Here is a 24094-nt window from a genome sequence, read left to right on the forward strand (position 1 = left end):
GCTTAAGCTGGACGGGACAAGGAACTTGTTTTACTGCCGGCTATCTCTTTATGTTCACCTTGGGTATTAGGTGGAGGAAGGCCGTTTCCAACGCCTTTGTGTGTCTTCAACAAGAAGCTCTTTGTTGGGCGTACAAAGCAGTAAAGCAACACACAGGCGGCAGCGGAGGCAGAAGATAAGCTCGCTGGCGGTACATTTGTCTGTAACGTCGTGTACCGAAATAATCACGCGCGCTTCCTGCGTGACCCCGTCCAGCAGAAGAACAAAACTAAATCTAGAAAGCCTCGTGGAACGTCAAGGCGGGCGAGAGAGGCTGAACTTTTAGGCGAGAGCGAGAAACCGACAGCATCAGCAGACTGTGAAATCAAAATTGGCCACGCTTATTTTACAAGACTACTGGGAGGTCTGTCCGACCCTCTGTCTGCACGGCGGCGTTAAGTTTGTCTAGCAGTGCGGCGGAAGGCAGAATCACCACCGCAGCCATGGTGGCCCACACTCACCGTGCTGCAGTCCTACCCACACCGCAGGCCCCGCCCTCACGCATGGAGCTTCAGTCTGGCGGGAGAGGCTGGGGGAGATGAAGGATGACAAGAGGGAGGTGGAAACGAGAAGGAAACGCCGATGCAGAAGGCAGCATCCCTCGGCAACACTGGAAACAAATATATATAATTGTCGCTGGAGGAGACAGAGAAAAGCCACTAATGACTGCAGACAATAAAACTCTGGGTCTCCATTGTGACCAGTAGTAGCAATAGCACAGGAACCGACTGGACCACAGCTCCTTAAAATAGAGCCTTTGTCTCCATAATTTGACTGGTATTAGCCGTTCTGAACCCAAAACTCAGCCGGAACACAGAGACGACCATGTTCCTGTCTGAATGGGAGGCTAGGATCTTTAAGCGGACATACATGTGGTCTTTTGAACAAGGGAGGATGGGGAGAAGGAGTCAAATCTAATTTAAATCAAACCATTTTCCACAGGAATGCGTTCAATAAACACTTAAAAACAGTTCATATTTTAAGACTTTATTTATTACTAATTTTCTGATTTCTCTAAGGCAGCACTTTGTGTCAACAGTTCACTAGCGTCTCGGTGATTGAAATAAAATGGTAAAAAAAAGAAAAGAAAAAGTATAATCATTGCTCTTGCTGTGTGCTACAAAATTTAAATTAGTCGGCTCTTTGTAAAACAACTTCACTGACACAATAATGATAATAATATGCATTATAAACATTCATTTTCCCGTTCAAGTATGCTACGATCCAAAGTGACTAGTGTGTATTGGCAGAGAAAACGAAAGGTAAACACCATGGTTTACACGTTACAGGTCCACTTTGCGTGTCAGTGCTTGTGTTTGTTGCGCGTGTGTGTGTGTGTGTGTACAAGACACATACTTCTGAAATGTTTTGATAAAGTTGATTTGAAATGTGACATTTTCGTGTTGTGAAAGCAAGCATGCAGTTAACACAAAAATGCATCCACATTTACGCGCCACCAACGCTTTTCAAGTTAACAACGGAAGAAATGTACCTCCCTCCCTCTCCCTCTCTCTCTCTCACTCTACAGCGCAACACACTAAAAAACAGATAAGGTTCCTTTTAAGAAACAACGTTTGTCTGTGAAGAGTTTAGAAGACGGGGAGTCCCTTTGAACTAAAGGGCCCTGACAGAGGGAGACCCCTGCATCAAAGGACTTCTATCACGGGAACTCTCTGGGAGTTTCTCCTCACCAGGAGCTGGGAATTCTGGGAGTGTGTTTACATTGCCAAAAATAACTTTCAAAGTATTATACTTACTGTCCATTGCCAAGACTCGGCGTGATCCAGGGTTGAAAACGCCACTCACAGAACATCCCGTGTCATTAAGGTCTTATCTGCAACAGTTGCAATGCCGTTTTAAGTACGGTGTGCTTGTGTACACGGACTTAATGGATTCCCGTTGGACTACGGTTACTTCATCTCCGGGCCGCTTAAGAAAACTCATATTAAGCCGTCGCAATCTAGCATTACACTAAAAACATTAAAAAGCGCAGGAACAGTCAAGTTCAGTCCAAAGGTCTCTTTGGCTACCCTTTTAAAAAGGACTAGACTGTCGCGGGGAAAAGACTGCTACACTCACGCCTCGGGGGAGAAGAGCAAGATGGACGAATCTGTGCCGCACATCAAGGACTTTAAATATGAGAACTGTTCAGTTTCACCTCACTGAGAACTGCTCTTCGATTTGAGGGTTTCAAAAATCGCAGTTCTAAATGTACAGTAATGTACATGCGCAACTTTGTGTGTATATAATTAAACATCTGTATGCACACACACACACACACACACACACACAGTTAAACATACCAAATAGGACTGATATGTTCAACTGTCCATGGATGAACATAAAAGAGGGACAACGACGCAAAGAAATAACGTATGTACAGGATAATATATACATAAGGAAACGCTGATTAATTATCCAAATCACTTCTCCGAGACGGTGAAAGGCCCACAGCTCAGATCACCACAAACTGACCAAATCTATCTGGAGAACAGTCCTGATGGTTTGGAAATCAGCCCTCCGTTGCTACTTCATGAATATCTACACGACCAGACAGGGACTCTCCTCTCACTCCTATACTCTGCTCTGCTCTCACTCGGAGCTCTGTCTGCCTGAGGATCAGCCCCAGGGTCATCTCTCCTCCTGCCGCGTCAGTCAAAAGGGACATGATCTTCTGGGTACAAAAGAGGCAGCTCGTCTCGACGAAAAAGGTAACTCAACGCTAATGTCAACGCTAATGTCAATGTGGCATTTTGTTGAGTTTGTTTTAGAAAGTGACGTGTTTGTTGTAGATCTTTCAAGATCAAAAGATGTTCCTGCAGGTATGAACCGAGTTGCCCTAGCCCAGCCCATGCCGCGTCGAGTCTCTGCTCCACTACATGAGCTTCAAGAAAGAAAAAGGGAGGAAACTGAAACCGTCCTCACTGCCTGTCAATAACACCCCCGGGGGGGGGGGCGCCCTGTTTAAAACGAAACATTTGCTGGGGAAACTTTCATTCTTTTTTTCCATCACTCACACACTTAGTGCGAGTTAAAAAAAAAAAAAAAAGGAGCTTCAACTTGTCGGCACAAAAAAAAAACGACCTGTCACACGTGTCGAGGAAGGGGAGAGAGGACCCGAGAGAGAAAAGGCCTCAGAACACGACCGGCGCTCGGCGGGCAGACGCTGCACAGAGCCATTGTCCCACCACATGGGGATCACTTTCTCCTCCCGAGGGGGGGCTGCCACTCAGGAGGAGGAAGGAATGCGCGTGTGTGTGTGTGTGTGTGTGTGTGTGTGTGTGCGCTTCTGCTCCCTGCCGCTGGCGGCTAATGCGTGGTTCCGCAGCGCCCGAGGGGCCTGTGAGGTATTCCAGGTACCAGCTGCTATCAGGACACCAGCTGTGCCCGGGAACATCGTGGATCGCTGATGTCGTCCACGTTAAAAAAAAACATGTTTGGCAGAAACAACCGGTGAGCACATCTGGATTTCGGGAAATGATGGGGGTGTGGTGGTGAGGGAGGGGGGGGTAATTTCTTTCCCGAAATTCAATTTCTATATTCGACTATGTGAATCAATTCATGGAATAGATGGATTGGATGTATCCAGCAAGGGTTAAGAATTCAAAATAAAAAAAAAATATGAAGTCTGAAGTATGAAGAGGAAAATAATTAAGACTGTATTCACGTTGGAATGGATGACACGTTTCAAAACAGTGTGTGCTTTGTAGACAGAGGCCGTATTAAGAAGTACAACCCTGGACGCTCTACATCTGTTCTCTGTGAAGTTTGTGAGGAACACAAAGAAATCAAGGTTTCTTCTTTCAGTCGTTTGTCTGGAATGCGTGTCTGCGTATCTGTGTCTGCGTTGCATCGTCTCCGTGCAACGCAGACACATGGCCTTCACCTTTTACAGAGAGGGGGGGGAGACCGGAATGTTCCAAGACAACAGTGCTTATCGTCCACAGTAGGTCCACCTCCTCCTCCTCCTCCTCTGTCCAGCCTGCACACAGGCTCTCCTCTTCTGTGGTCCCTGTGTTGATCTGAGGGGGAGCAGTTAGCGGCTAACGGCTAGCGGCTAACGGCTACCCCCAACCCCCGGTCCCATGGTCCCTGCTTCAGGCCGCCCCAACCCCCCCGCAGGTCTTTGAGCATCCATGATCTCATCCACCGACGACCTCTTAACCTGCGTCATCAGAGCCTTCCTCACACCACAGCTTTGTGCTTGTCCACATTTAACCAAAAAATGAAAAGTAAGGACTAAAAAAAAAAACAACAACACCACATTCTTAGGTTGCGTGTGGAGGCCGTGGTGGTGGAGGAACGCGTGCGCGCACACGTGACCGTGTGTGAGTCTGTACACATGTCTCACTGTTGTGCTTCTGCTACTTACAATTTAAAAAAACAATTCGGATTTTAAAAAACGTTTTTTTTCCCCCAGGAGCCTGCTCTAGAGTCCCATCACACAGAACTCCAGACACCAGCATGAGCCTTTGTTAGTGGGCCAGTGGTTGTTCCTCACTCCATACTGTATCTCCACCCAACAGACAGCCTGGAGGTGGCCGCTGGCCCCTCTAACTGGCTCAGGGACCAGTCTGGACCAGTATGGACCGCTATGGACCAGTCTGGACCTGCAGAACATCCGGTGGTCCCACTGCAGGCGGCAGTCGGGACAACCTTTAGAAGAAGATCACGTCCTCCTTGTCCTCCTTGCTGGTGAAGCCGTAGGGAGGGGACACGCCCTGGCCGTGGCCGGGCCCCTGGTGCGGCTGCGGCCCCTGGGTCTGGGGGCTGGGCGCCTGGCCGTGGTAGTAGGGTGAGCCGGGGCCCTGGGCGGGCTGGGCCGGGCCGGAGGGCTGATGGAGGGGCTGGGCGGGCGGCGTGGGGGGCACGGGGGACTGGCAGTCGGCCGAGCCGCCGTCTGGAGGACTGACTGGATCTGGAATAGAGAGGAGAGGAGAGACGGGCAGAGAGACAGACAGGAGAGGTCAAGAGAGCTGAGGAAACGGCTGGGCCAACGGCTCGCGGTCGAAAGCTTCCCGCGTCGTCGCGAGCCGTTGGGTGAAATGGACCCTGAAGGACGCGCTGGCCGTTTCATACCGAGCCCTGAGACATTGTACGTTCTTCACGGACAACAGCGATCCCCATGTTTACACCCCTGCTGCGCTAGACGTCGTTCTCCGAGGCCCTGCTGTCCCCCCCCCCCCCCCCCCCCCCCTCCCCTGTGAGTCTGGCCGGCTTCACACATCCCGGTGTGAATGAAGACACTCCAGTCCGGTGACACCCTGCCAAACGGCTGATTGTGATATGGATGGGATTAAAGGGTGTTTGAGTGCGTGAGTCAGCGGCACGCGGAGACATTAATCAGAGCAAAGCATGCGGAGCGGCCAGAGGTGTTGACACAGGGCGGGGCCACCTGTTGGGTCTGGGTGGAGCACTGGGTGTGTGTGTGTGTGTGTGTGTGTGTGTGTGTGTGTGTGTGTGTGTGTGTGTGTGTGTGTGTGTGTGTGTGTGTGTGTGTGAGTGTGTGAGTGTGAGTGTGAGTGTGTGTGTGTTCAGATATCCCTTTGCAGGGAGAAGTAAGAAGTTCTGGACGGCAGGTAGGTGTGTGGTGTGGTGGTACCCGTGTGGTGCTGGAGGGCGTGGGTCAGTGTGTGTTGCTGGGGGGCGTGGGTCAGTGTGTGGTGCTGGGGGGCGTGGGTCAGTGTGTGGTGCTGGGGGGCGTGGGTCAGTGTGTGGTGCTGGGGGGCGTGGGTCAGCGTGTGGTGCTGGGGGGCGTGGGTCAGTGTGTGGTGCTGGGGGGCGTGGGTCAGCGTGTGGTGCTGGGGGGCGTGGGTCAGTGTGTGGTGCGGTGGTACCCGTGTGGTGCTGGAGGGCGTGGCTCTGCTGATGGGGGCTGACGGAGCGCCTGGCCTTCAGGGAACCGTCGTCCCGGGCCGACAGCTTCAGAGGCAGCATCTGCCTGGTGTCCAGGGAGGCTGGAGGAGAGGAGGAGAGGAAGACAACATGGAGAGAGAAAAGGGAGTTTAAGGACAAAAAGATGATTGCCTTGAAATACACAATCATAAAAAGTAGAAAGCCGCTTCAAATCCCACTCACTTAATGTACGCACCTATTGTATGGTGTACGTCCTGGCACTTAATGTACGCACTTATTGTATGGTGTACGTCCTGGCACTTCAAAACAGTACTTAGCATTGTGTAGCATCTTATCCTAGCTGTCTTTGATGAACACGAGGTACGGGTTAACCTAGCGATTGTTAGTGCTTGGCACCTGGTTCTATGAACATCCTTACTGTGCCGACAGTGATACATGGTTTCTCTTTCTTCTGACCAATGTACTTATTGTAAGTCTCTTTGGATGAATGCATTGAGCGACAGGGTGGGTGGGCGGGTGGGCGCGTGGGGACCCCTTACCGCTGCTGTCGCTGCGGTGTGAGGCCTTCATGCTCTTGGTGGTCTTGTCCTTGCCGCGGCTGAGCAGGGCCAGCTTTGTGGGGATCTGCTGCTGCACGCCCAGCACCTTGTGCTGCTGGTTGGTGGTGCTGAACAGGTGCAGCGGCACCTCCGTCTTGGCCGCCAGGCCGCCGGCGCCGCCGAGGCCCCCGGCGGCGCTGGCCTCGCGCCTCAGGGACACCTCGGGCCGCTCCTGGAAGTCGGCCGGCGCCATGGACATGCTGCTCCGCACCAGGGGCTTCTGGGGCACGGGCAGGTCAGAGGTCACGGAGCCGTCGCCGGACTTCAGGAGGAGCTCGCCGTTCAGGCTGCCCGATAGAGGAGCCACCTGGGGAGAGAGACAGAGAGAGACACAGACACAGAGAGAGAGAGACAGAGACAGAGACAGAGAGAGAGAGAGAGAGAGAGAGAGAGAGAGAGAGAGAGACAAACAGACAGACAGACAGACAGCGACAGAGAGAGAGACAGAGAGAGAGACAGAGAGGGGGGGAGAGGGAGAGACAGAGAGAGACAGAGAGTGAGCTCAAGAGAGAGAGAGCCCAGGAGAGAGAAACAGAGAGAGAGACAGAGAGAGAGAAAAACACAGAGACAGAGAGAGGGAGTTGAGGTTAGGTCATTTGGGAACGATTCAGTTCTGGGTTCACACGTCACGTTATCACAAAGGCCGTGACTTGAGGTTTCTTATTTACTGCTCCAACCTCCCCCCACAACAGCTCATGGCCCCGACTCGGCGATCCTCCATATTTGTGGTGGGAATCGCGGCCAGGGATCGGGCTTACAGACAGCGCTGTGTTTTCATGTTTGTGTGTGCTGTTGAGTGTGTGTGTGTGCTGTTGAGTGTGTGTGTGTGCTGTTGAGTGTGTGTGTGTGTGTGTGTGTGTGCTGTTGAGTGTGTGTGCTGTTGAGTGTGTGCGTGCATGGAAGTGTGTTTTTTTTCACATGTGTTCTAATGAAAGCTTAAACAGAATAAAAAAAACACCAACTCAGCGGACCTCAACGGAGGTCCGTGCACACCCACGCACGTGCACACACACCAGCTATAAATCTGTGTGTGCCGCCGCCGCCGCCGCTGTTCAGAGACACCCAATCTGTCGCGGAGGAGACGTGCATTTATGGGATAAAAGAAGAATCACAAACACATGCGAGACCTTTCTGCTGAGCGCTGCAGTTCGCTGCTGCGTTTGATGTGTGTACACACACACACACACACACACACACACACACACACACACACACACACACACACACACACGAGTGAAACCTAATACCCCTTAATAGTCCCTGTGCAAATAAGGGCGTGTCTGCCTGAAAAGGCCGGGTGGTTAGACAAGCTGAGGAACAAGCGAGCGGAGCTCTCATGACATCAGTGGTGAGGGACACTGCGCTGCATTGTCCCCCCCCCGATTAGAAGGAGCTTTGCGGGACAATGTACCAGGAGACCGGGTCTAGAAATCACCCCCAGCACCAGGGCTGGCCTTTCACTGGAGAGAACAGGAGGCTCATATTTCCTATTAATGGTATGCATGGACAATGAGATCCATGTTTACACTGGGACCACATGCTCTTCATGCACAACCACAGAGACTTCATGTCCGATTCATAATCTTGGGAGTGTTGAGTTACTGAAAGCGTCGATTCACGACGTATTTTAGTGAACTACGGGGGGAAAAAACATGCGTATTTTACGACCGACGACGGAACAAAGGAACAGTTGGGGATCGAGTGAGGAGAGCGCTCGGATCGCCGGGTATGGGAACCATTAGCCGTGATGAGAGCGAGGGCCGTTTGCGGTCCACCTGAAATGCGATTGATGACTGCAGGAGACTTCCTGTTGAAAATCAGGGGAACGCAGAACACATGCGTGCCATGTTGCTCAAGCTCTGTGCGTGTGCATGCGCGTGTGTGTGTTTGCGTGTGTGCATCGCTCTCTCTGCTGGGCACACAGATGTCGTATTGTGGGTCAGGTATTGCGTGAGGTGGCTGTGCATTGAGCTTCAGCCACAGGGTTCCAGGGCCGTAAACGCTGTGCAAACCAGGAGGGGAGGTGGGAACCCAAAAAAACCCTGACTGACATCACATAAACAAATTAGTGTCTGGAAAGCTTCCAGAAGCATGCATTAATAACAGGCTTGCCCCCGCTAATTATACAGTCGGGTCCCCCTCTTCCTGAGGAGCTGATTGGATGGTCCCAGAGTCAGCGAATGTGGAGCTTCTTGCAGCACATGGTGGACAATGTGAGACCTTGTGCATCGTGCATCACACACACACACACACACACACACACACACACACACACACACACACACACACACACACACACACACACACACACACACACACACACACACACACACACACACACACACACACACACACACACACACGGTGCTAGAAGCTAAATTCCAAGACATGAAAGAGAAACACTGTGCCTTTTGTTGTATTAACTACCGTCAGTCACTTATTCCATTCCTTTGCAGACTGTGTGAATGTTAGAGAAGGCTGGGATCAAACTTTAAGGCCAACTTAAGCCCAACACTCACTTTCAAATGCGGAAGCTCAGGGTTCTTGATGCAAGAAAACTGTTGGCGTACAACAACGGGCCAAAAAAAATAGTTTAGAAAGCCACTGATCCAGCAGTGAACAATGAATAGGAAAAGCACAAGGTGCAAGGTTCTAACTTTTCCAGATTGCTGAACAACATTTGCAGGTACACTCAGGTGAGTCATGTGCACGGTGAGTCAGGTAATCGGCGATAGAAGGCTCGAGAAGTAGAGGTCTGCATCATTGCGTACGGCCAAAGGGAAGGGAATAATTGGTGTACTAACTTACGACTCCTCCCCCCCCCTGCAGGCCAGCGGTTCAGGCTTCACCACGCAGCTCCACTGGCTGCAGAGGAAGTGAGTCACAGGGCCAGCTAGGTGTTGGTGACCACAGGAACAACAGCCAGACCACGGAGACACAATACATCACCAGGAGGCAGAGAGTGAGATACAGAGAGAGAGAGAGAGAGAGAGAGACCAAGAGAGAGCCCAAGAGAGAGAGAGAGACGGCGAAGGGAGAGACCAAGAGAGAGAGGCTAAGGAAGAGAGCAAGAGAATGACTAAGGGAGTGACTAAGGGAGAGACCGAGAGAGAGAGAGGGGCTCAGGGAGCGACCGAGAGAGATAGGATCAGGGTGAGAGAGACTCAGGGAGGAACAGCGAGACCCATATAGGGAGGGATTGCACCGTCAAATGCAAGACATTCTTTGAACTTATCTTTGACCTTTGTACAGCCTGACCTATTTGTTCCGCATGGCCATGCTTCATCTTCATGGAGCTACTTTAACTCACACGCGGGAACCATCAACAAAGGGCCGCTGATGACGCAGTTTCCAGGGGAACGGCGTGCACTCAGGTTGACCCTGATAGCAGTGCGGTGGTGGTTGCTGCGGAGGGGTTTACCAGTTAATCCACCCACCTGATTGAGTCAGTGGAGCAGGAGGATGCAAGGTAGCTATCCTAGGGTCTACCGTTCGGTGCTACTGTATTTTAGCTTTAGTTTCAGGGTCATTACAATAGAACCTCGCGCTCTTTTATAAACCATCACTTGCTTTACATGCTACACGTATACTTTATGACCTGACATTCACAATCTCAGTCCTGTGCCATTCCCCAAGTCCTGTCCAGATCAAGGGCGAGAGAAAGAGAGCAAGTGACAGCGCAAGAGACCCCTTAGCCCCAAAACATTCATTATGAGGGGTTGGCTGACACTTTGTCAGGTGAGCTCCTTTAGGAAACAGCCGATACCGTACACACACACACACTCTAACCCAGTGAATCATTACTTAACAGAGGGGCTGACATAACTCAGTCAAATGGCCTCCTTTGAAGTCAGAACAAGCCCTGACTGGCAAGTCCTTTGCGCACACAAACACCTAATCACTGCTCCATGGCCTAGCTGATGAGGCAGAGTGATGGGTGGTGCTTATTAAATGGCTGCTGATATCAGCTAAGCCTGGAGGCCTATTTATTGCCTATTTTATGAGAACACACACACACACACACACACACACACACACACACACACACACACACACACACACACACACACACACACACACACACACACACACACACACACACACACACACACACACACACGATTTACCAATGTTACTCTACGTTTGTTAAGGTGGAAAGTCGGAATGGGAAAGGTGTCATCTCCGACCTATGTGCATTCGAGCTACAAAGTCGGAAAAACATGGATGCTCACGCTTGTCTACTAGAATACAAATGCATTATTCTAATTATAGATCATAAATGTAAATGATCGGAAAATAAAAAAAAATGGTCTCGGAACATCTCTACTACCGTTTCATCTCTGAAGGACGCCACAGGATTGATATTGATGATTTGATGAAGGAATATTGTTGCTGGTATGCTGGTCGTATTTCAACGTCTCACCTGTTGGCAGCGTCAGAGCATAGCCAATCAGAGGAGGAACAACGGTCTAATTGACCAATGTGGTTTAAGTATAGCACTACCCCATGCATCCCACGCCATTTGAGACCCTCACGCTAAGTGGAGAGTAAAGAAAACGCTATTAGTTTAAAGGGGTGCGTGAGGTGTTCTCGCTACAGTCGCTGCCCCTGCACCCCTCTCTCCCGTATGACGGCGAAAGCCATAACAGTGACTTGTTGACGTTATAAAATGCCTGTCTAAACACTAAAGGAGCGCTATTGGGTGACCGTACTGGAAGTGCTTGACAGAGCGCGCTCACACAGGGCATGAAATTACAGTCAGTCGATTCTCCCTCTCCCATGAAACTGACAAACAATGGCCCACATTGTGCTGGCAGGGAGAGGAAGAGAGTGAAAGGAGGGAGATGGAGCGGGGAGGATAGAGAGAGCGAGAGATATAAAGAGACAGGTAGAGACTATTCAATAGAAAAATTGGTCGGCGTGTAGGTGGTTTCCAGGCTGAGCGGAGAGTGAGCAATTGTAACCGTATTCAGGTAGGTGTGTGTGTGTGTGTGTGTGTGTGTGTGTGTGTGTGTGTGTGTGTGTGTGTGTGTGTGTGTGTGTGTGTGTGCGTGTGTTAAGGGTTGATGCAGGCTCCAGAGTGGGGGGCGGTGGGGAAGGGAACTGATTGATTTCCTGGCCTCCCTTCCCTTTGTTGACTGAAGTCTGAAGTCAACACAGTACTACGGGCGTGAGCTCATACACACAACACTGTTCATAGCCAGTCGTCTTTAGGGCAAAGATTTACTTCCAGTTTTGTTCCAGTTTTTTCCAGTCACATCATAGTGGAAGATGCGTTTTAAATGGTCAGATCCATCATCTCTTACGATGGCCCTTAGACTCATCCTCTCAGCACGGCCCCGCCCTACATCCACCCGTCTACAGAGGGGCCCTGCCCTACATCCACCCGTTTACAGGGGGGCCCCGCCCTACATCCACCCGTTTACAGGGGGGCCCCGCCCTACATCCACCTGTCTACAGGGGGGCCCCGCCCTACATCCACCCGTTTACAGGGGGGCCCCGCCCTACATCCACCTGTCTACAGGGTGGCATCAGCGCAGTATGGCCCCGCCCTACACCAGCATGGCCCCGCCCTGCACCAGCCTGTCCACAGGGTGCCAGTCACCTCGATGGTCTTCCTCTTGATCTTCCTCTGGTGCTCCAGCCGCTCCTTCTCCCGCTCCACGGTGCGCGTGGACTCCCGGAGCCGCTCCAAGTCCTGCTGGTACGTCTTCCTCTGCAGCTCCAGCTCCTCCCTCTCCTCCCGCAGGCGCTCCTGCCAACCACACAACGTCGTCTTGTAACACACAACCGTCGGAGAGGGTGACACACAGGTGCCGCATTATTTATGGTCGTCTGTTCCAATTTATTTTCCTGTCTGTACCGTTGCCGATGGCGACCGCACACTGCCAAGAACTATTACTTTACAGACGTGTGACGAGACAACCCGATGTGAGCGTCAGGGGGGACAGCTGTGTTTATCCCGCTTGGACGCCTGTTTGAAAGGAGTGCTGTGATGATGATGGAGGAGGAGGAGGAGGAGGAGGAGGAGGAGGAGGAGGAGGAGGAGGAGGAGGAGGAGGAGGAGATGTCAGTGGTGGAGGAGAAGAAAGAGAAGGAGGAGGAGATGGCAGTGGTGGAGGAGGAGAAGGAGAAGGAGGAGGAGGAGGAGGAGATGGCAGTGATGGAGGAGGAGAAGGAGGAGGAGGAGAAGGAGGAGATGGCAGTGGTGGAGGAGGAGAAAGAGAAGGAGAAAGAGAAGGAGGAGGAGGAGGTGGCAGTGGTGGAGGAGATGGCAGTGATGGAGGAGGAGAAGGAGGAGATGGCAGTGGTGGAGGAGGAGAAAGAGAAGGAGAAAGAGAAGGAGGAGGAGGAGGAGGAGGTGGCAGTGGTGGAGGAGATGGCAGTGATGGAGAAGGAGAAGGAGGAGGAGGAGAAGGAGGAGATGGCAGTGGTGGAGGAGTTGGCAGTGATGGTGGAGGAGGTTGAAATAAAAGGAGGAGGAGGAGACCTGGGAAGGAAGATGAGGAAGATGAGGACGACTCACCTCCAGCCGAGCGCACTCCTCCTCCCTCTGGTGGAGCCGGGCCTCGGTGGCCTCCACCTGCTGCCGGTGCCTCTGCCGCTCCTTCTCCCAGCGCTGCTGCTCCAGCCGGTGCTGCGCCTGCAGCTTGTGGAAGCTGGCCAGCTCCTCGCGCTGCAGGGCCAGCGTGCGCTGCTTCTCCTGCTCCAGCAGGATGTTGCCCCGGTGGCGGCCCGGCAGCGAGGCGCGCTCCGTCAGCGAGGCCCGCTGGAGCTCCATGTGGCTGTCCTGCTGGGAGATGATGGCCTGGGGACCGGGAGGGATCAGGGTCACACAGAGACTGACGGGAGGTGGACTGATGGGGAAGGGCATACGACAGGGTTGCCCACACTTTTTGGCTTGCGAGCTACTTTCAAAATGACCAAATAATCAGGTCAAAAAAAAGAATCGACCTACGTTAAAAAATGTTCAACCAAGCTTTTGATTAGGAAGCTTTGCAGTTCTATCATGTTGGAGCCTGGGTCTAAACCGGCCTTCTCTCACTACAGTTCCCGGTGCAAACGGGTGGTGTGAAGTCTTGGCCGTTGCGATATTGACAGTGGCCTGCATTTCCGTGACATAGAGGGTGGTCTCACCTGGAGGCTGTACAGCCGTTGGGAAAGCATCAGCACTCTGTCGAAAAACTGGACGAGGAGAGAGAGAAGGGGAAGCAAACATCATCAGCACCACCACCACCGTGCACAAATACCACCAAATACTACCGCGACGGTGGGATCCTTAAACAAACAGTACAGTGCACTGCCCGAGGCCTGGACCCGCCCGCCCGCCCGTGCGGACCAGCGGGTGGGCCCCGGAGAGCCAGCATCCTAACCTCGGCCTCCGGGAAGGAGTTGGACCAGATGCGGTTCCAGCTGGCAGGGGGCGGGGAGCGGTCCTCCTCGACCTGAGAGAGACGAGCCACAAGCCACACAGTCAGATACTACCGAGACCGCTGTAATTAACACACACACACACACACACACACACACACACATAACCAGTTGGGTCAAACAGTGTTGATCCTTTAAACAAAGGGCGTGCTTCGCCTGAGGTGGGGATGGGACGGGTGTGTGAGAGGGCTGATTATGCGGAGAGGCTGGGTTATTAACGTGTTATAATGTGTTTGTCTGGAGATTCTCAAGGATCAGCGCTAGGACTATCAGGTTGCGTCATCACACCCTACCCTCTGTTTAGGACCGAACACGGTGAGGTAAGACACGAGGCAGACCGGCGTCATGTGGACATGCACACTTTCAGGATGACCGGGCCTGTTTACAGAAAATACTGTGGCATTGCGACACGTGTTGTTTCTGGCTGGCGACGGACGTGTGTGTGTGTGTGTGATCCTCACCGCATGCTCCGGGGTGTGGCTGCCAGAGAGGTCTTTGAGCTGAGGGTCTGAGCGGGCTCTCTGGCTCCTGTCTCGACTCCTGGCCTTGTTTCTCCTCACACTGCAGTCTGGCACAGGCAAACACACACACACACACACACACGTCACAACAAGAAATGGCACACACAACACAAATAAACAGAAACATTCCAAGTCAAACTAGTGTACACATACGTGTGTACACATACAAGTGGACCTGCATGACATGTTGTGTTGTATTTACATTGTGGACAATATAAATAAACAGATAATTATTTATTTATTTTAAAAAGGAGTGATTTCCCAAATGAACACGATCACAAACAAAAACAACAACTCCTCGATGGTGCCATGCTCAACGGTCAGGTTGGTGGCTGGACTCACTCTTAGGGAGGATGCTGGGGCTGCTGTCGTAGCCCCCGAACGTGCCCGCTCTCCTAGGTAGAATCCCAGAGCTGCTCCCATCCTCCAGCCGTGGGGATGAGGAACCCTCTTCCTCCTCCTCCTCCTCCTCATCCACCTCCTCCTCCTCCCCATCCACCTCCTCCTCCTCCTGCTGCTGCTTCACCCCAGACTGGAGCAGATTCTGGAGGTTCTCCACTAGGGAGGATAAGATATGGCACACGTTGATGGAGGGAGCCTTAGGATACCTAACAACTTGAAATGCATAATTCGGGTTTGTTTGTGGTGTCTGTGCATCAGGTCTTGTTTATAACAAGGTTCCCGTCCATTTATTCAATGTAGACCATCATCTCATCAACAGCCAAGCTCCCATTTAAAAGTTGCACTATTCCTGGAAGTTCTTGCATTAATGTACTCCGGCAGTGTGTGAGAGTTCCTCCCCTACCCTCTGTGATGGCTCCCTTGAGCAGCGCTTCCCCCTGCTGGAGGTCCGAGGCATCGCCCCGGAGCAGCAGTCTGGAGCGGGAGGCCGTGTCTTCCAGGCCCGCCGTGGTCTCCGCCATCTCGGCAAACAGCTGCAGCTTCTCGGTGAGCGCGTGGACCACCAGCGCGTCCTTCTGGTTCAGACGGTCTATGAGCGGAGGGGAGAAGAGGTCGGGTTTGAAAGAGAAGGCCTTATTGATTTATCGAGTTAAATACCACTGCAACAATATTATGTTTTTTTATTCTTTGAGGAAAGATTTAAATACATCCCAATTTGGGTGCCTGGCTGAATGATTAAAGAACTCAAGGGTTTGGGTGGAATATCAAAAGTTAACATGAGAAGGATCATTGTGTGCTGTCTCCCCCTGGTGGCCGACTATCGACAGTTCAATACGACAAACAGACTTTACCTTGGAACTCTTTGAACCTCACGGCCCGCGCCTCTTCCTCCTCGCTGAAGAGCCTCTCCTCTGTATGTGGACAGCTGAGATGAAGAAGAGGAAGAAGGAGATGAAGGAGAGAACGGAACAAATTATAAACATGGGAACATGTGCAATGAGTAACAAATAAATCCCAAATGCTACACTATTATTCCCAGCCGTTTCCAGTCATGATGTCCAAGGTTTATTTATGATGTTGTTGAAAGAAAGCCAGTATTTTTTGTCGTTGCTCTCTTTCAAATTGTTCATATTCAACCTTTTTTGTCAAAAGACCATATTCAATTCTTCCAGTCAAATCCCAATTTTCCAGTGACTTGCAAACGCGAGGAGCAGAGCAGCAGAACCAGGCTTTGGACGCTACCTCTCCATGGCCTGCCGGATCAGGTTCATCCAGGTGTTGCGCTCCTCCTTGGAGGTGGTGTGGATCTCGTACATCTCGGGCTCGTTGGAGGAGGCGCAGATCAGGAACATGGCCTTCTCCTCGTGGGCCACCTCCCTGACGATGAGCTTCTGCAGTGAGATCACCGACGGCTTGTTGTCCTGCAGAGAGAGAGAGTCCATAAGACCGCATATTATGCAAACACACTTGGCACGACAAATGCCACTTGCGCCGGTGGTGACAGTGTTGGGAGTGGTTTAGTGGTGTTGGGAGTGCACTCACCACCATGGCGAACATGTATCGCTGGTCCTTCTCCTGCAGCAGCAGCAGCACGTCTGACAGAAGCACAGCCAGGATGTCTGGGGGTGCGGACAAAAGGGACACACACTGTAACCTTGTACCGGGCGGACAAGTTCAGAATTAGAACATGGAGTGGTGAACTCGCTGGTCCCATGTACAGATATAACCTTACCGATGAATGACACTGAAGAGGAGTGCCGGATTCCCATTATTAATTAATGCAATTCTGCAAATAAAGAAAAGTCGGGGGCAGCTAGGTGGCTAAACTAGTAACCCTGTAGGAGGTGCACCTTTTGGCGACCTCAGGTTCAGTTCCCGTCTGTGGCCCATTGCTACATGTCCTTCCCTTCCTTCCTATGCTACATGTCCACTGGGCCCTTCCCACCTGGGGCCCTATCCTACATGTCCTTCCTTCCTTCCTTCCATCCATCAGTACCCACCTGTCACCCTATCCTACATCCTCCCTCCCTCCCTCCACACCCCCACACCCACCTTTCAGCCGCCCGGAGGCGGCCTTCCAGTGCACCGTGCCCTTGTGCAGCAGCGTCCTCCTGCCTGGGGCCAGGTCCTCCCGCCGGAACACGCGGCCGTCCTTGATCTTGCCCAGCGCCTTGGGCTCCATCCTGCTGTGGATGTCCCGCAGCCGCAGCGTCTTCTCGTGGAGGTTGACCAGCGCGTCCACCTGGACGATGCCGTTCTTGATGAGCACCAGGGCCCGGGTCAGCTCCTCGTGCTCCTCCGTCCCCGCTGAGGAAGGTGGAGGTGGAGAGCAGCGTCGTGAGGCAGGCAGAGACTTCACGGTTTACAGTACAGCCTAGCCTTCGCTATGACGCGGCCTTTGAGGTAGAGATGTTCCGATTCCATTTCTTCCTTCCCGATACCGATTCCCATTCCTGAACTTGAGTACTCGGCCGATACCGATACAGAATCTAGCATTGTAACTACTAATAGCACTTGTTCTTATTGACTGCACTTATTGTTGACCGCACTTATTGTATGCTGTACGTCCTTGCACTTAAAAATAGTACTTAGCATTATGTAGCATCTTATCCAAGCTATCTTTGTTGTATACGGGGAATGGGTTAACCTAACAATTTATAGTGCTTGGCACTTGGATCTATGAACATCCTTACTGTACCAACAGCGATATACTGTTTCTCTTTCTTCTGACAAATGTACATTTTCTAAGTTGCTTTGGATAAAAGAGTCTAATAAGAATGTAAGCATGCATTAGTACAAAGCATTAGAATAGGGGTTAGGATTAGTGGGCAGCCCATTACCTTCCGTGTTCTGCAGAATGCGCTCCACCAGTACGGGGTACTTGGTGATGCGCTGGGTCACCAGCAGAATACACTCCGTCACGCCCAGCCTCCGCACAATGGAAAGGTTGTTGATCTTCTATAATCATCCAAACAAAAAGGCAGAGAGAAAGAGCAGACTCATTGAGCAGGCAGACATGCACTCACACGTATTGGGTGGAGGACGGTCAGACTGTCCGAGCATTGGTCCATATCCACGGCGGACTCACCCGGATGAGGCTCTGGAACTTCTTGTTGTTCTGCAGCTGCTCCTTGTAGAAGCTCACCGCCTCCAGGTGGTGGCTGCAGAAGTCCCCGTAGCTCTCCTTCATCTTCTCCCCGATCTCGCCGGAGAACTGGGGAACAAACATGGAGGAGATAAGGACGCTTCCTGGGTGCCAATGTCTTCACATTTTTTATTATTATTTTTTGCTTCTTATTCTTTTCTTCAGAAGGTTTTTTTTTTATTTTTTTTTATTTTTTATTTTTTTTTAAATGGGGGCAACCGATGGTTCGACAAAACACAAAGACAACCGTGTTTGATTCAGATCCCAGTCTGAGGCAAACGTTATGTTATGGTTGAGTGGAAAATCAGCTTGGCACTGACATTGTAGATAACATTACACGCACGCACGACAGCCTTTCCTCGTCAACTTTTGGGCTTGGAATTCCCCACTTTTCAGACTTTGTTCCCCAAGACTATGACTCATGGGGCATACTTCTGACAAAAGGGAAGCAACAACTATCATAACCAGATTGGACTGTTCTTCAGTGGTACTTCCTGTAAATCCCTTGACTTACTGTATTTCTTGTGCTCACGCCGTCTTGAGTGAGTGAGTGAGTGAGTGTTTGTGCATCACCCCTACCTGACCAATGAGCACATCCGCCAGCCTGTTGATAAAGTAGTTCCTCTCGCTGGGCACCAGGAGGCTGTCCCGCCTGCGCTCCTTGAGGCGGGACAGGAAGTTGGTGTGGAGCTCCAGAAGGTTCTCCAGGCGGGGGAACAGGCAGTCCAGCTTACACGCGTCCATCTGCAGGTTCTCCTTCAGCTCGTGCACGTACACGCGCAGCATGATCTTCAGCGTGCGCACGTGGTGCATCTCGGTCTGCATCAGCTCTGGGGTGGAGGGGGGGGGAAACGGCAAGTTATTCCCGCCATCGTCTTATAGCGAGAATCTAACGGTTTTACATTGTATGGTCCCAAGACAATTATTTTAGAATTTGTCTTGCGATAATTAAGATTTTTATATTAGCCTGCCATATGACGATGATTTTGAAATTGACATAAAACATGTTATTTTAAGCCCGCTATTCTATGACGATTAGAAAATGTATAGGACACGTTTCTTCAAAGCTCTATCCAGACTCACCGTAGATGACGTCCTGTCTCTTCACCATCTCCTTGGAGTGCTTCTTGACATACTGCTGGTCCACAGACAGACTCCAGGACTCCGCCTCCAGGTCCTGGGCGTCGGCCTCCAGGTCCACCCGCACCGCTGCGTAGTGCGCATCTGGAGGAGAAGGGTTAGAGATGTTCGATTAAAAATTGTCCTTCCCGATACCGATTCCTGAACTTGAGCATCAGCCGATGCCGAGTATATACCGATACAGCATCTAGACCTGTGACCGCTAATATCACTTGTTCTTACTGAAGATGACAGCAATGTATAGTCTGTTCACTTACTGTCGAAAAATCATTGACCTATATAATCTATAATTATAATAATACATTTGTATACTTGTAGTTAAGCGTCCATGCATCCAAGTTTTTCCATAGGTCGGAGATGACACAGATTCCGACTTTCCACCTCCGATCATTAACAAACGCAGCATAACACCGCACGCGTTTGTGATGTTCTCTGCCTGTGCAGTAAATGAGCTAGTCACGTGAAGGTATCGGATCAGTGCATAGACCTGCATACTCACCAATACCCAATACTGCATTTTAGGCAGTATCAGAGGAATTTCCAATACTGGTATCGGTATCGGAACAACTCTAGTTAAAAACAAATGTCGTCTTGAAACTGTGGCTGGTTTGTAATGTGAGATGGTGCTGGTTTGTAACGTGAGATGGTGCTGGTTTGTAACGTGAGATGCTTCTGGTTTGTAACGTGAGATGGTGCTGGTTTGTAACGTGAGATGGTGCTGGTTTGTAACGTGAGATGGTGCTGGTTTGTAACGTGAGATGGTGCTGGTTTGTAACGTGAGATGGTGCTGGTTTGTAACGTGAGATGGTGCTGGTTTGTAACGTGAGATGGTGCTGGTTTGTAACGTGAGATGGTGCTGGTTTGTAACGTGAGATGGTGCTGGTTTGTAACGTGAGATGGTGCTGGTTTGTAACGTGAGATGGTGCTGGTTTGTAACGTGAGATGGTGCTGGTTTGTAACGTGAGATGGTGCTGGTTTGTAACGTGAGATGGTGCTGGTTTGTAACATGAGATGGTGCTGGTTTGTAACGTGAGATGGTGCTGGTTTGTAACGTGAGATGGTGCTGGTTTGTAACGTGAGATGGTGCTGGTTTGTAACGTGAGATGGTGCTGGTTTGTAACGTGAGATGGTGCTGGTTTGTAACGTGAGATGGTGCTGGTTTGTAACGTGACATGGTGCTGGTTTGTAACGTGAGATGGTGCTGGTTTGTAACGTGAGATGGTGCTGGTTTGTAACGTGAGATGGTGCTGGTTTGTAACGTGAGATGGTGCTGGTTTGTAACGTGAGATGGTGCTGGTTTGTAACGTGAGATGGTGCTGGTTTGTAACGTGAGATGGTGCTGGTTTGTAACGTGAGATGGTGCTGGTTTGTAACGTGAGATGGTGCTGGTTTGTAACGTGAGATGGTGCTGGTTTGTAACGTGACATGGTGCTGGTTTGTAACGTGAGATGGTGCTGGTTTGTAACGTGAGATGGTGCTGGTTTGTAACGTGAGATGGTGCTGGTTTGTAACGTGAGATGGTGCTGGTTTGTAACGTGAGATGGTGCTGGTTTGTAACGTGAGATGGTGCTGTATAACCGGCTGAGCTGGCCTCGAAATCCGTACACACCACAGCCTCCCACTGCGACAGCGCATCTCACACTTCTGTCACTAGTAAACAGTGAACTAGTAAATATTAACTCAGCAGTAGAATGCTTACAAAATATTGTCAATAAAACAGCTGTTTTTTATAATTATGTACACAGATGAAAAAGCATGTAAGCATTAACAAATATGGAAAGTTAGATATTGTAGCCAAATATTTTAAGAGCTAGGTAAGGTATCAGTATAGGTAAAACATATTTTCAACCGGCACTGCACTATGTAACTTTACTGCAGCAATTTACTCAGGAATATAACATGCCCATCCACGAGTCAACCCATCTATGGGTCACTTTTTCTCGATAAATGATTTGAGTCTGGTTCAATTCTTTGCACCCCTAAACATTGTCATTATTATTAAGCTATAACTGTAGCTGCAACTCAAGCCACTAGAGGTTACTAATGCAAAAATTGACTTGAGTGCAGGTTTAAATTAGATAACGTGCTGTCAAAGACAAAAGATCAGTGCTTCTTCCAAAACACTTGGAGCCAATAGGTGGCGCAAGCCTTAAAAACAAGGTTCAGGCCAGTGTTCGATCCAGCTCATGTAGTACAATACTGCCTCCTAGCCATCTGTCAGCAGCTTGTGATATTTGCGTGTGCTCCTGCTAATTCCGATGATTTGTCGGCAGAAAAGGTGTAATTAAAACAGGGCCAAGAACACGTCTGTGTAATTTATGATGGCCAAACTAAGAGGAAAGATGGAACATGGTCTTTTGGACATTAGCCAGGACTACAGAGCAGAGCTAATTCTGTCAATGAACTAAACAATTATCTGAAATCAATTCAAAAAAGGAGACATAAGAGACATTATGGTGTCTCTCATGGGTACGCAACCAGGTTCTTTTGACTAGAGCCCAAGAAAAGGATTTGTAAACAACAACATTTGAGTGGGATTGTTAGTGGTCTGATGGCGTTAGTGGTCTGATGGCGTTAGTGGCATGGTGCTGCTCCTTCAAAACAAGGGCGTGTATGATACAAAACAGTCCATTTCCCAGCAGCAGCAGCAGCAGCAGCACGGCTGTGGCCAGTGCCCAGTAATCCTCTCCCTCTCTCTCCCCCACACTCTCCACTTTAATGAGGCAGGGTGAGGACTCCTCCTACTCGCCTCCCTTCCAAGGAAATAAGAGCGGCACCGCCTCCCTCCAAAAACAACAAACTTGCTCTTCTTGCAAATCGACAGTGATAACACACGTTGCTGATGCAGTCGGAGGAGGATATGCGTTAGACGTATCCACATCACACACACAAACACCAAAACGATGGCGTGAAAGAAACATTTTCAATGCAAATAGATCGTCAAGAGTTATGGTAAAACCGTGGTCGCGTGACCCACCTTCTGCGATGATGATGGAGTCGGTGGTGGAGGGGGCCAGGGAGACCGTGTCGTCCGCGAGCCGCTTTATGCGGAAGGCGTCGGTCTCATCCATCTCCCCAGGAAGGGTTCTAATGGGGGTGGGGGGGGGTACAGACATTAACCAGGACATCCAAAGAGAGCTCGCAGAAACGTGTCGTGGGTTTCTGTCATGCCAACAATAAATGCCAAGTTGTGAGATCAAATTCAAACACGACATTCTAAGAACATCCTGCTAAGTGTGAGGTGGGTGAGCATCGGTCAACACCAGATGAAACGCAAAGGTTTGTTCAGATATTATTCAAGACATGGAGCATTCCTTCCCAATGTATCTTTTATTATTTACAGTATAGCAACCCTGTCCAAATTCAAAAGCGACGTCAAGACATGCATGCAGAAATGTTTGCATGTGTGCGTACATGCACGTGTGTGTGTGTGTGTGCGTGTGCGTGTGCGTGTGTGCGCACGTGCGCCCACCCTGAGTTGTTGTGACGGAGGCTGAAGCCGAGGCTGGAAGCGTAGCTGAAGGGCTGGGAGCTGGATCCGCGCGGGACGAAGGTCATGCCTGGGGAGCGGGACCAGCCCGGCAGGCCATCCGCGGTCTGGAGCGACGCTCGGCCCGGCTGCTCTCGCGGCGGCTCACCGTCCACGCCTCTGGACACTGGGGGAGCAAGCAGAGAGGGGTGAGGCGGGGGAGCGGAGGAGGAGAGCGAGAGACGAGAGAAGAGCCAGTCGGCAGGACAGGAGGATGACGATGTGGCGGCGGCAGAGGGGGCAGCGCGAGGCTTCCTGTCGGGCTGCTGTCCCAGCTGGCAGCACTTCTTCAGCCAGGGGCGAGGGAGGGACCCCAGGAAGGGGCAGGTGAGCGGGTCGCGGTGCATCAGCATGCGGATCCCCCTGCGCTCGGACAGACCCCGCGAGGACGAAGAGGCAGAGGAGGAGGAGTAGGAGGAGGAGAGAAAAGGGGGATGCTTGGGCTGTTTGGCACGAGATCTGGCGCCGCTGGCAGACCGGTCGGGGTCCTTGAAAGCGGCGAGCTCCATCCGTCCGGGCGCAAAACGACGACAGCAGAAGGTAGGACCGCACAATCGATCAGGCAACCGTCCAAATGTGGGAATCGAGGGCTCAGCAACGACCGGGATTTCAGCAGGAAAACCAATAGAGGAAGAGGGAGGCAGCAGGCTTTATAACGAGACCTCACCCCTCCCCATGTTGCTTCTAGAACAACCTCCCCGGGGTCACTCGTTTCGTCGTCTCCTGGACCCCCGTGCTGAGCCATGATTGGCCAGATCGGGAGGTGAAAATGAAACAGGTGTGTGGAGGACTCTGCCGTTGCAAGGAGAATAACAACCTCCATAGCTGAAGATTAACTTAAGCTGCTCTCCGCAGAGTCTGAATCCGGTGGCACTGATCAAACGCAGTTTAAACTCAAAAATGTTCTGCGCTTCATATAGATAGACATAGATAACATACATGTTATCCAACTTTCACATCTAACAATAAGACGATACTTTATCTGATCCCAGAATGGACATTTGCGTAATTAATTTCAAGAGTATTCCCTGCAAAATCCCCAACAGTGCACAACTATTAATCAGCTTGTGTGTTGGGAGACCCTGTCCATCATGCTAATCCTCAGCACTGTCCCCAAAGGGACAAACAGAGCCTGTTAATTTGACACAGTGGGCCACTTCCCCCTCGTTCCACACAGCAGCGGATCAGGAGGTGAAAACAGAGCAGGTGTGTTGGAGAGGACTCCAGCTGTTCCAAGGAGGACAGCCGGCTCCATTACAGAAGATTAACTTAAGCTGCGGTTGCAGAGATCAAATGCAGTTTAAAAACAAGAAAAATAGCCCATCATTAAATATGGATCGTCATCAGTAGATGGATATTTGTAGTCAGACTATTACATGTAATAGTTACATGATGCTTTACTGCTCCCAGAACAAAAATTCAAGATGAATAT

At 50.9% G+C, this 24094-nt stretch overlaps 1 protein-coding gene across 2 annotated transcripts in view; it reads right to left on the reverse strand.

Annotated features, from left to right (window-relative positions):
- Positions 1 to 1030: 1030 nt before the first annotated feature.
- arhgef18b (rho/rac guanine nucleotide exchange factor (GEF) 18b) overlaps positions 1031 to 24094 on the reverse strand; it is a 35890-nt gene continuing 12826 nt past the window's right edge. For both annotated transcript variants that reach the window (XM_084473123.1, XM_084473124.1), the window contains 20 exons: positions 22606 to 22789; positions 22111 to 22220; positions 19077 to 19217; positions 18573 to 18823; positions 17937 to 18062; positions 17689 to 17806; positions 16901 to 17155; positions 16391 to 16467; positions 16091 to 16269; positions 15700 to 15773; positions 15252 to 15437; positions 14789 to 15004; positions 14387 to 14493; positions 13868 to 13939; positions 13632 to 13679; positions 13021 to 13302; positions 12100 to 12249; positions 6435 to 6801; positions 5877 to 5996; positions 1031 to 4957 (listed from right to left, as the gene is read on the reverse strand). In XM_084473123.1, the coding sequence (XP_084329249.1) occupies positions 4698 to 4957; positions 5877 to 5996; positions 6435 to 6801; positions 12100 to 12249; positions 13021 to 13302; positions 13632 to 13679; positions 13868 to 13939; positions 14387 to 14493; positions 14789 to 15004; positions 15252 to 15437; positions 15700 to 15773; positions 16091 to 16269; positions 16391 to 16467; positions 16901 to 17155; positions 17689 to 17806; positions 17937 to 18062; positions 18573 to 18823; positions 19077 to 19217; positions 22111 to 22220; positions 22606 to 22789 (3323 nt within the window). In that variant the 3' untranslated portion in view covers positions 1031 to 4697. The remainder of the gene's footprint in view (positions 4958 to 5876; positions 5997 to 6434; positions 6802 to 12099; positions 12250 to 13020; positions 13303 to 13631; positions 13680 to 13867; positions 13940 to 14386; positions 14494 to 14788; positions 15005 to 15251; positions 15438 to 15699; positions 15774 to 16090; positions 16270 to 16390; positions 16468 to 16900; positions 17156 to 17688; positions 17807 to 17936; positions 18063 to 18572; positions 18824 to 19076; positions 19218 to 22110; positions 22221 to 22605; positions 22790 to 24094) is intronic.

Source organism: Micromesistius poutassou (genome assembly GCF_964030765.1).
Source record: "Micromesistius poutassou genome assembly, chromosome: 9".
Classification (NCBI taxonomy): domain Eukaryota; kingdom Metazoa; phylum Chordata; class Actinopteri; order Gadiformes; family Gadidae; genus Micromesistius; species Micromesistius poutassou.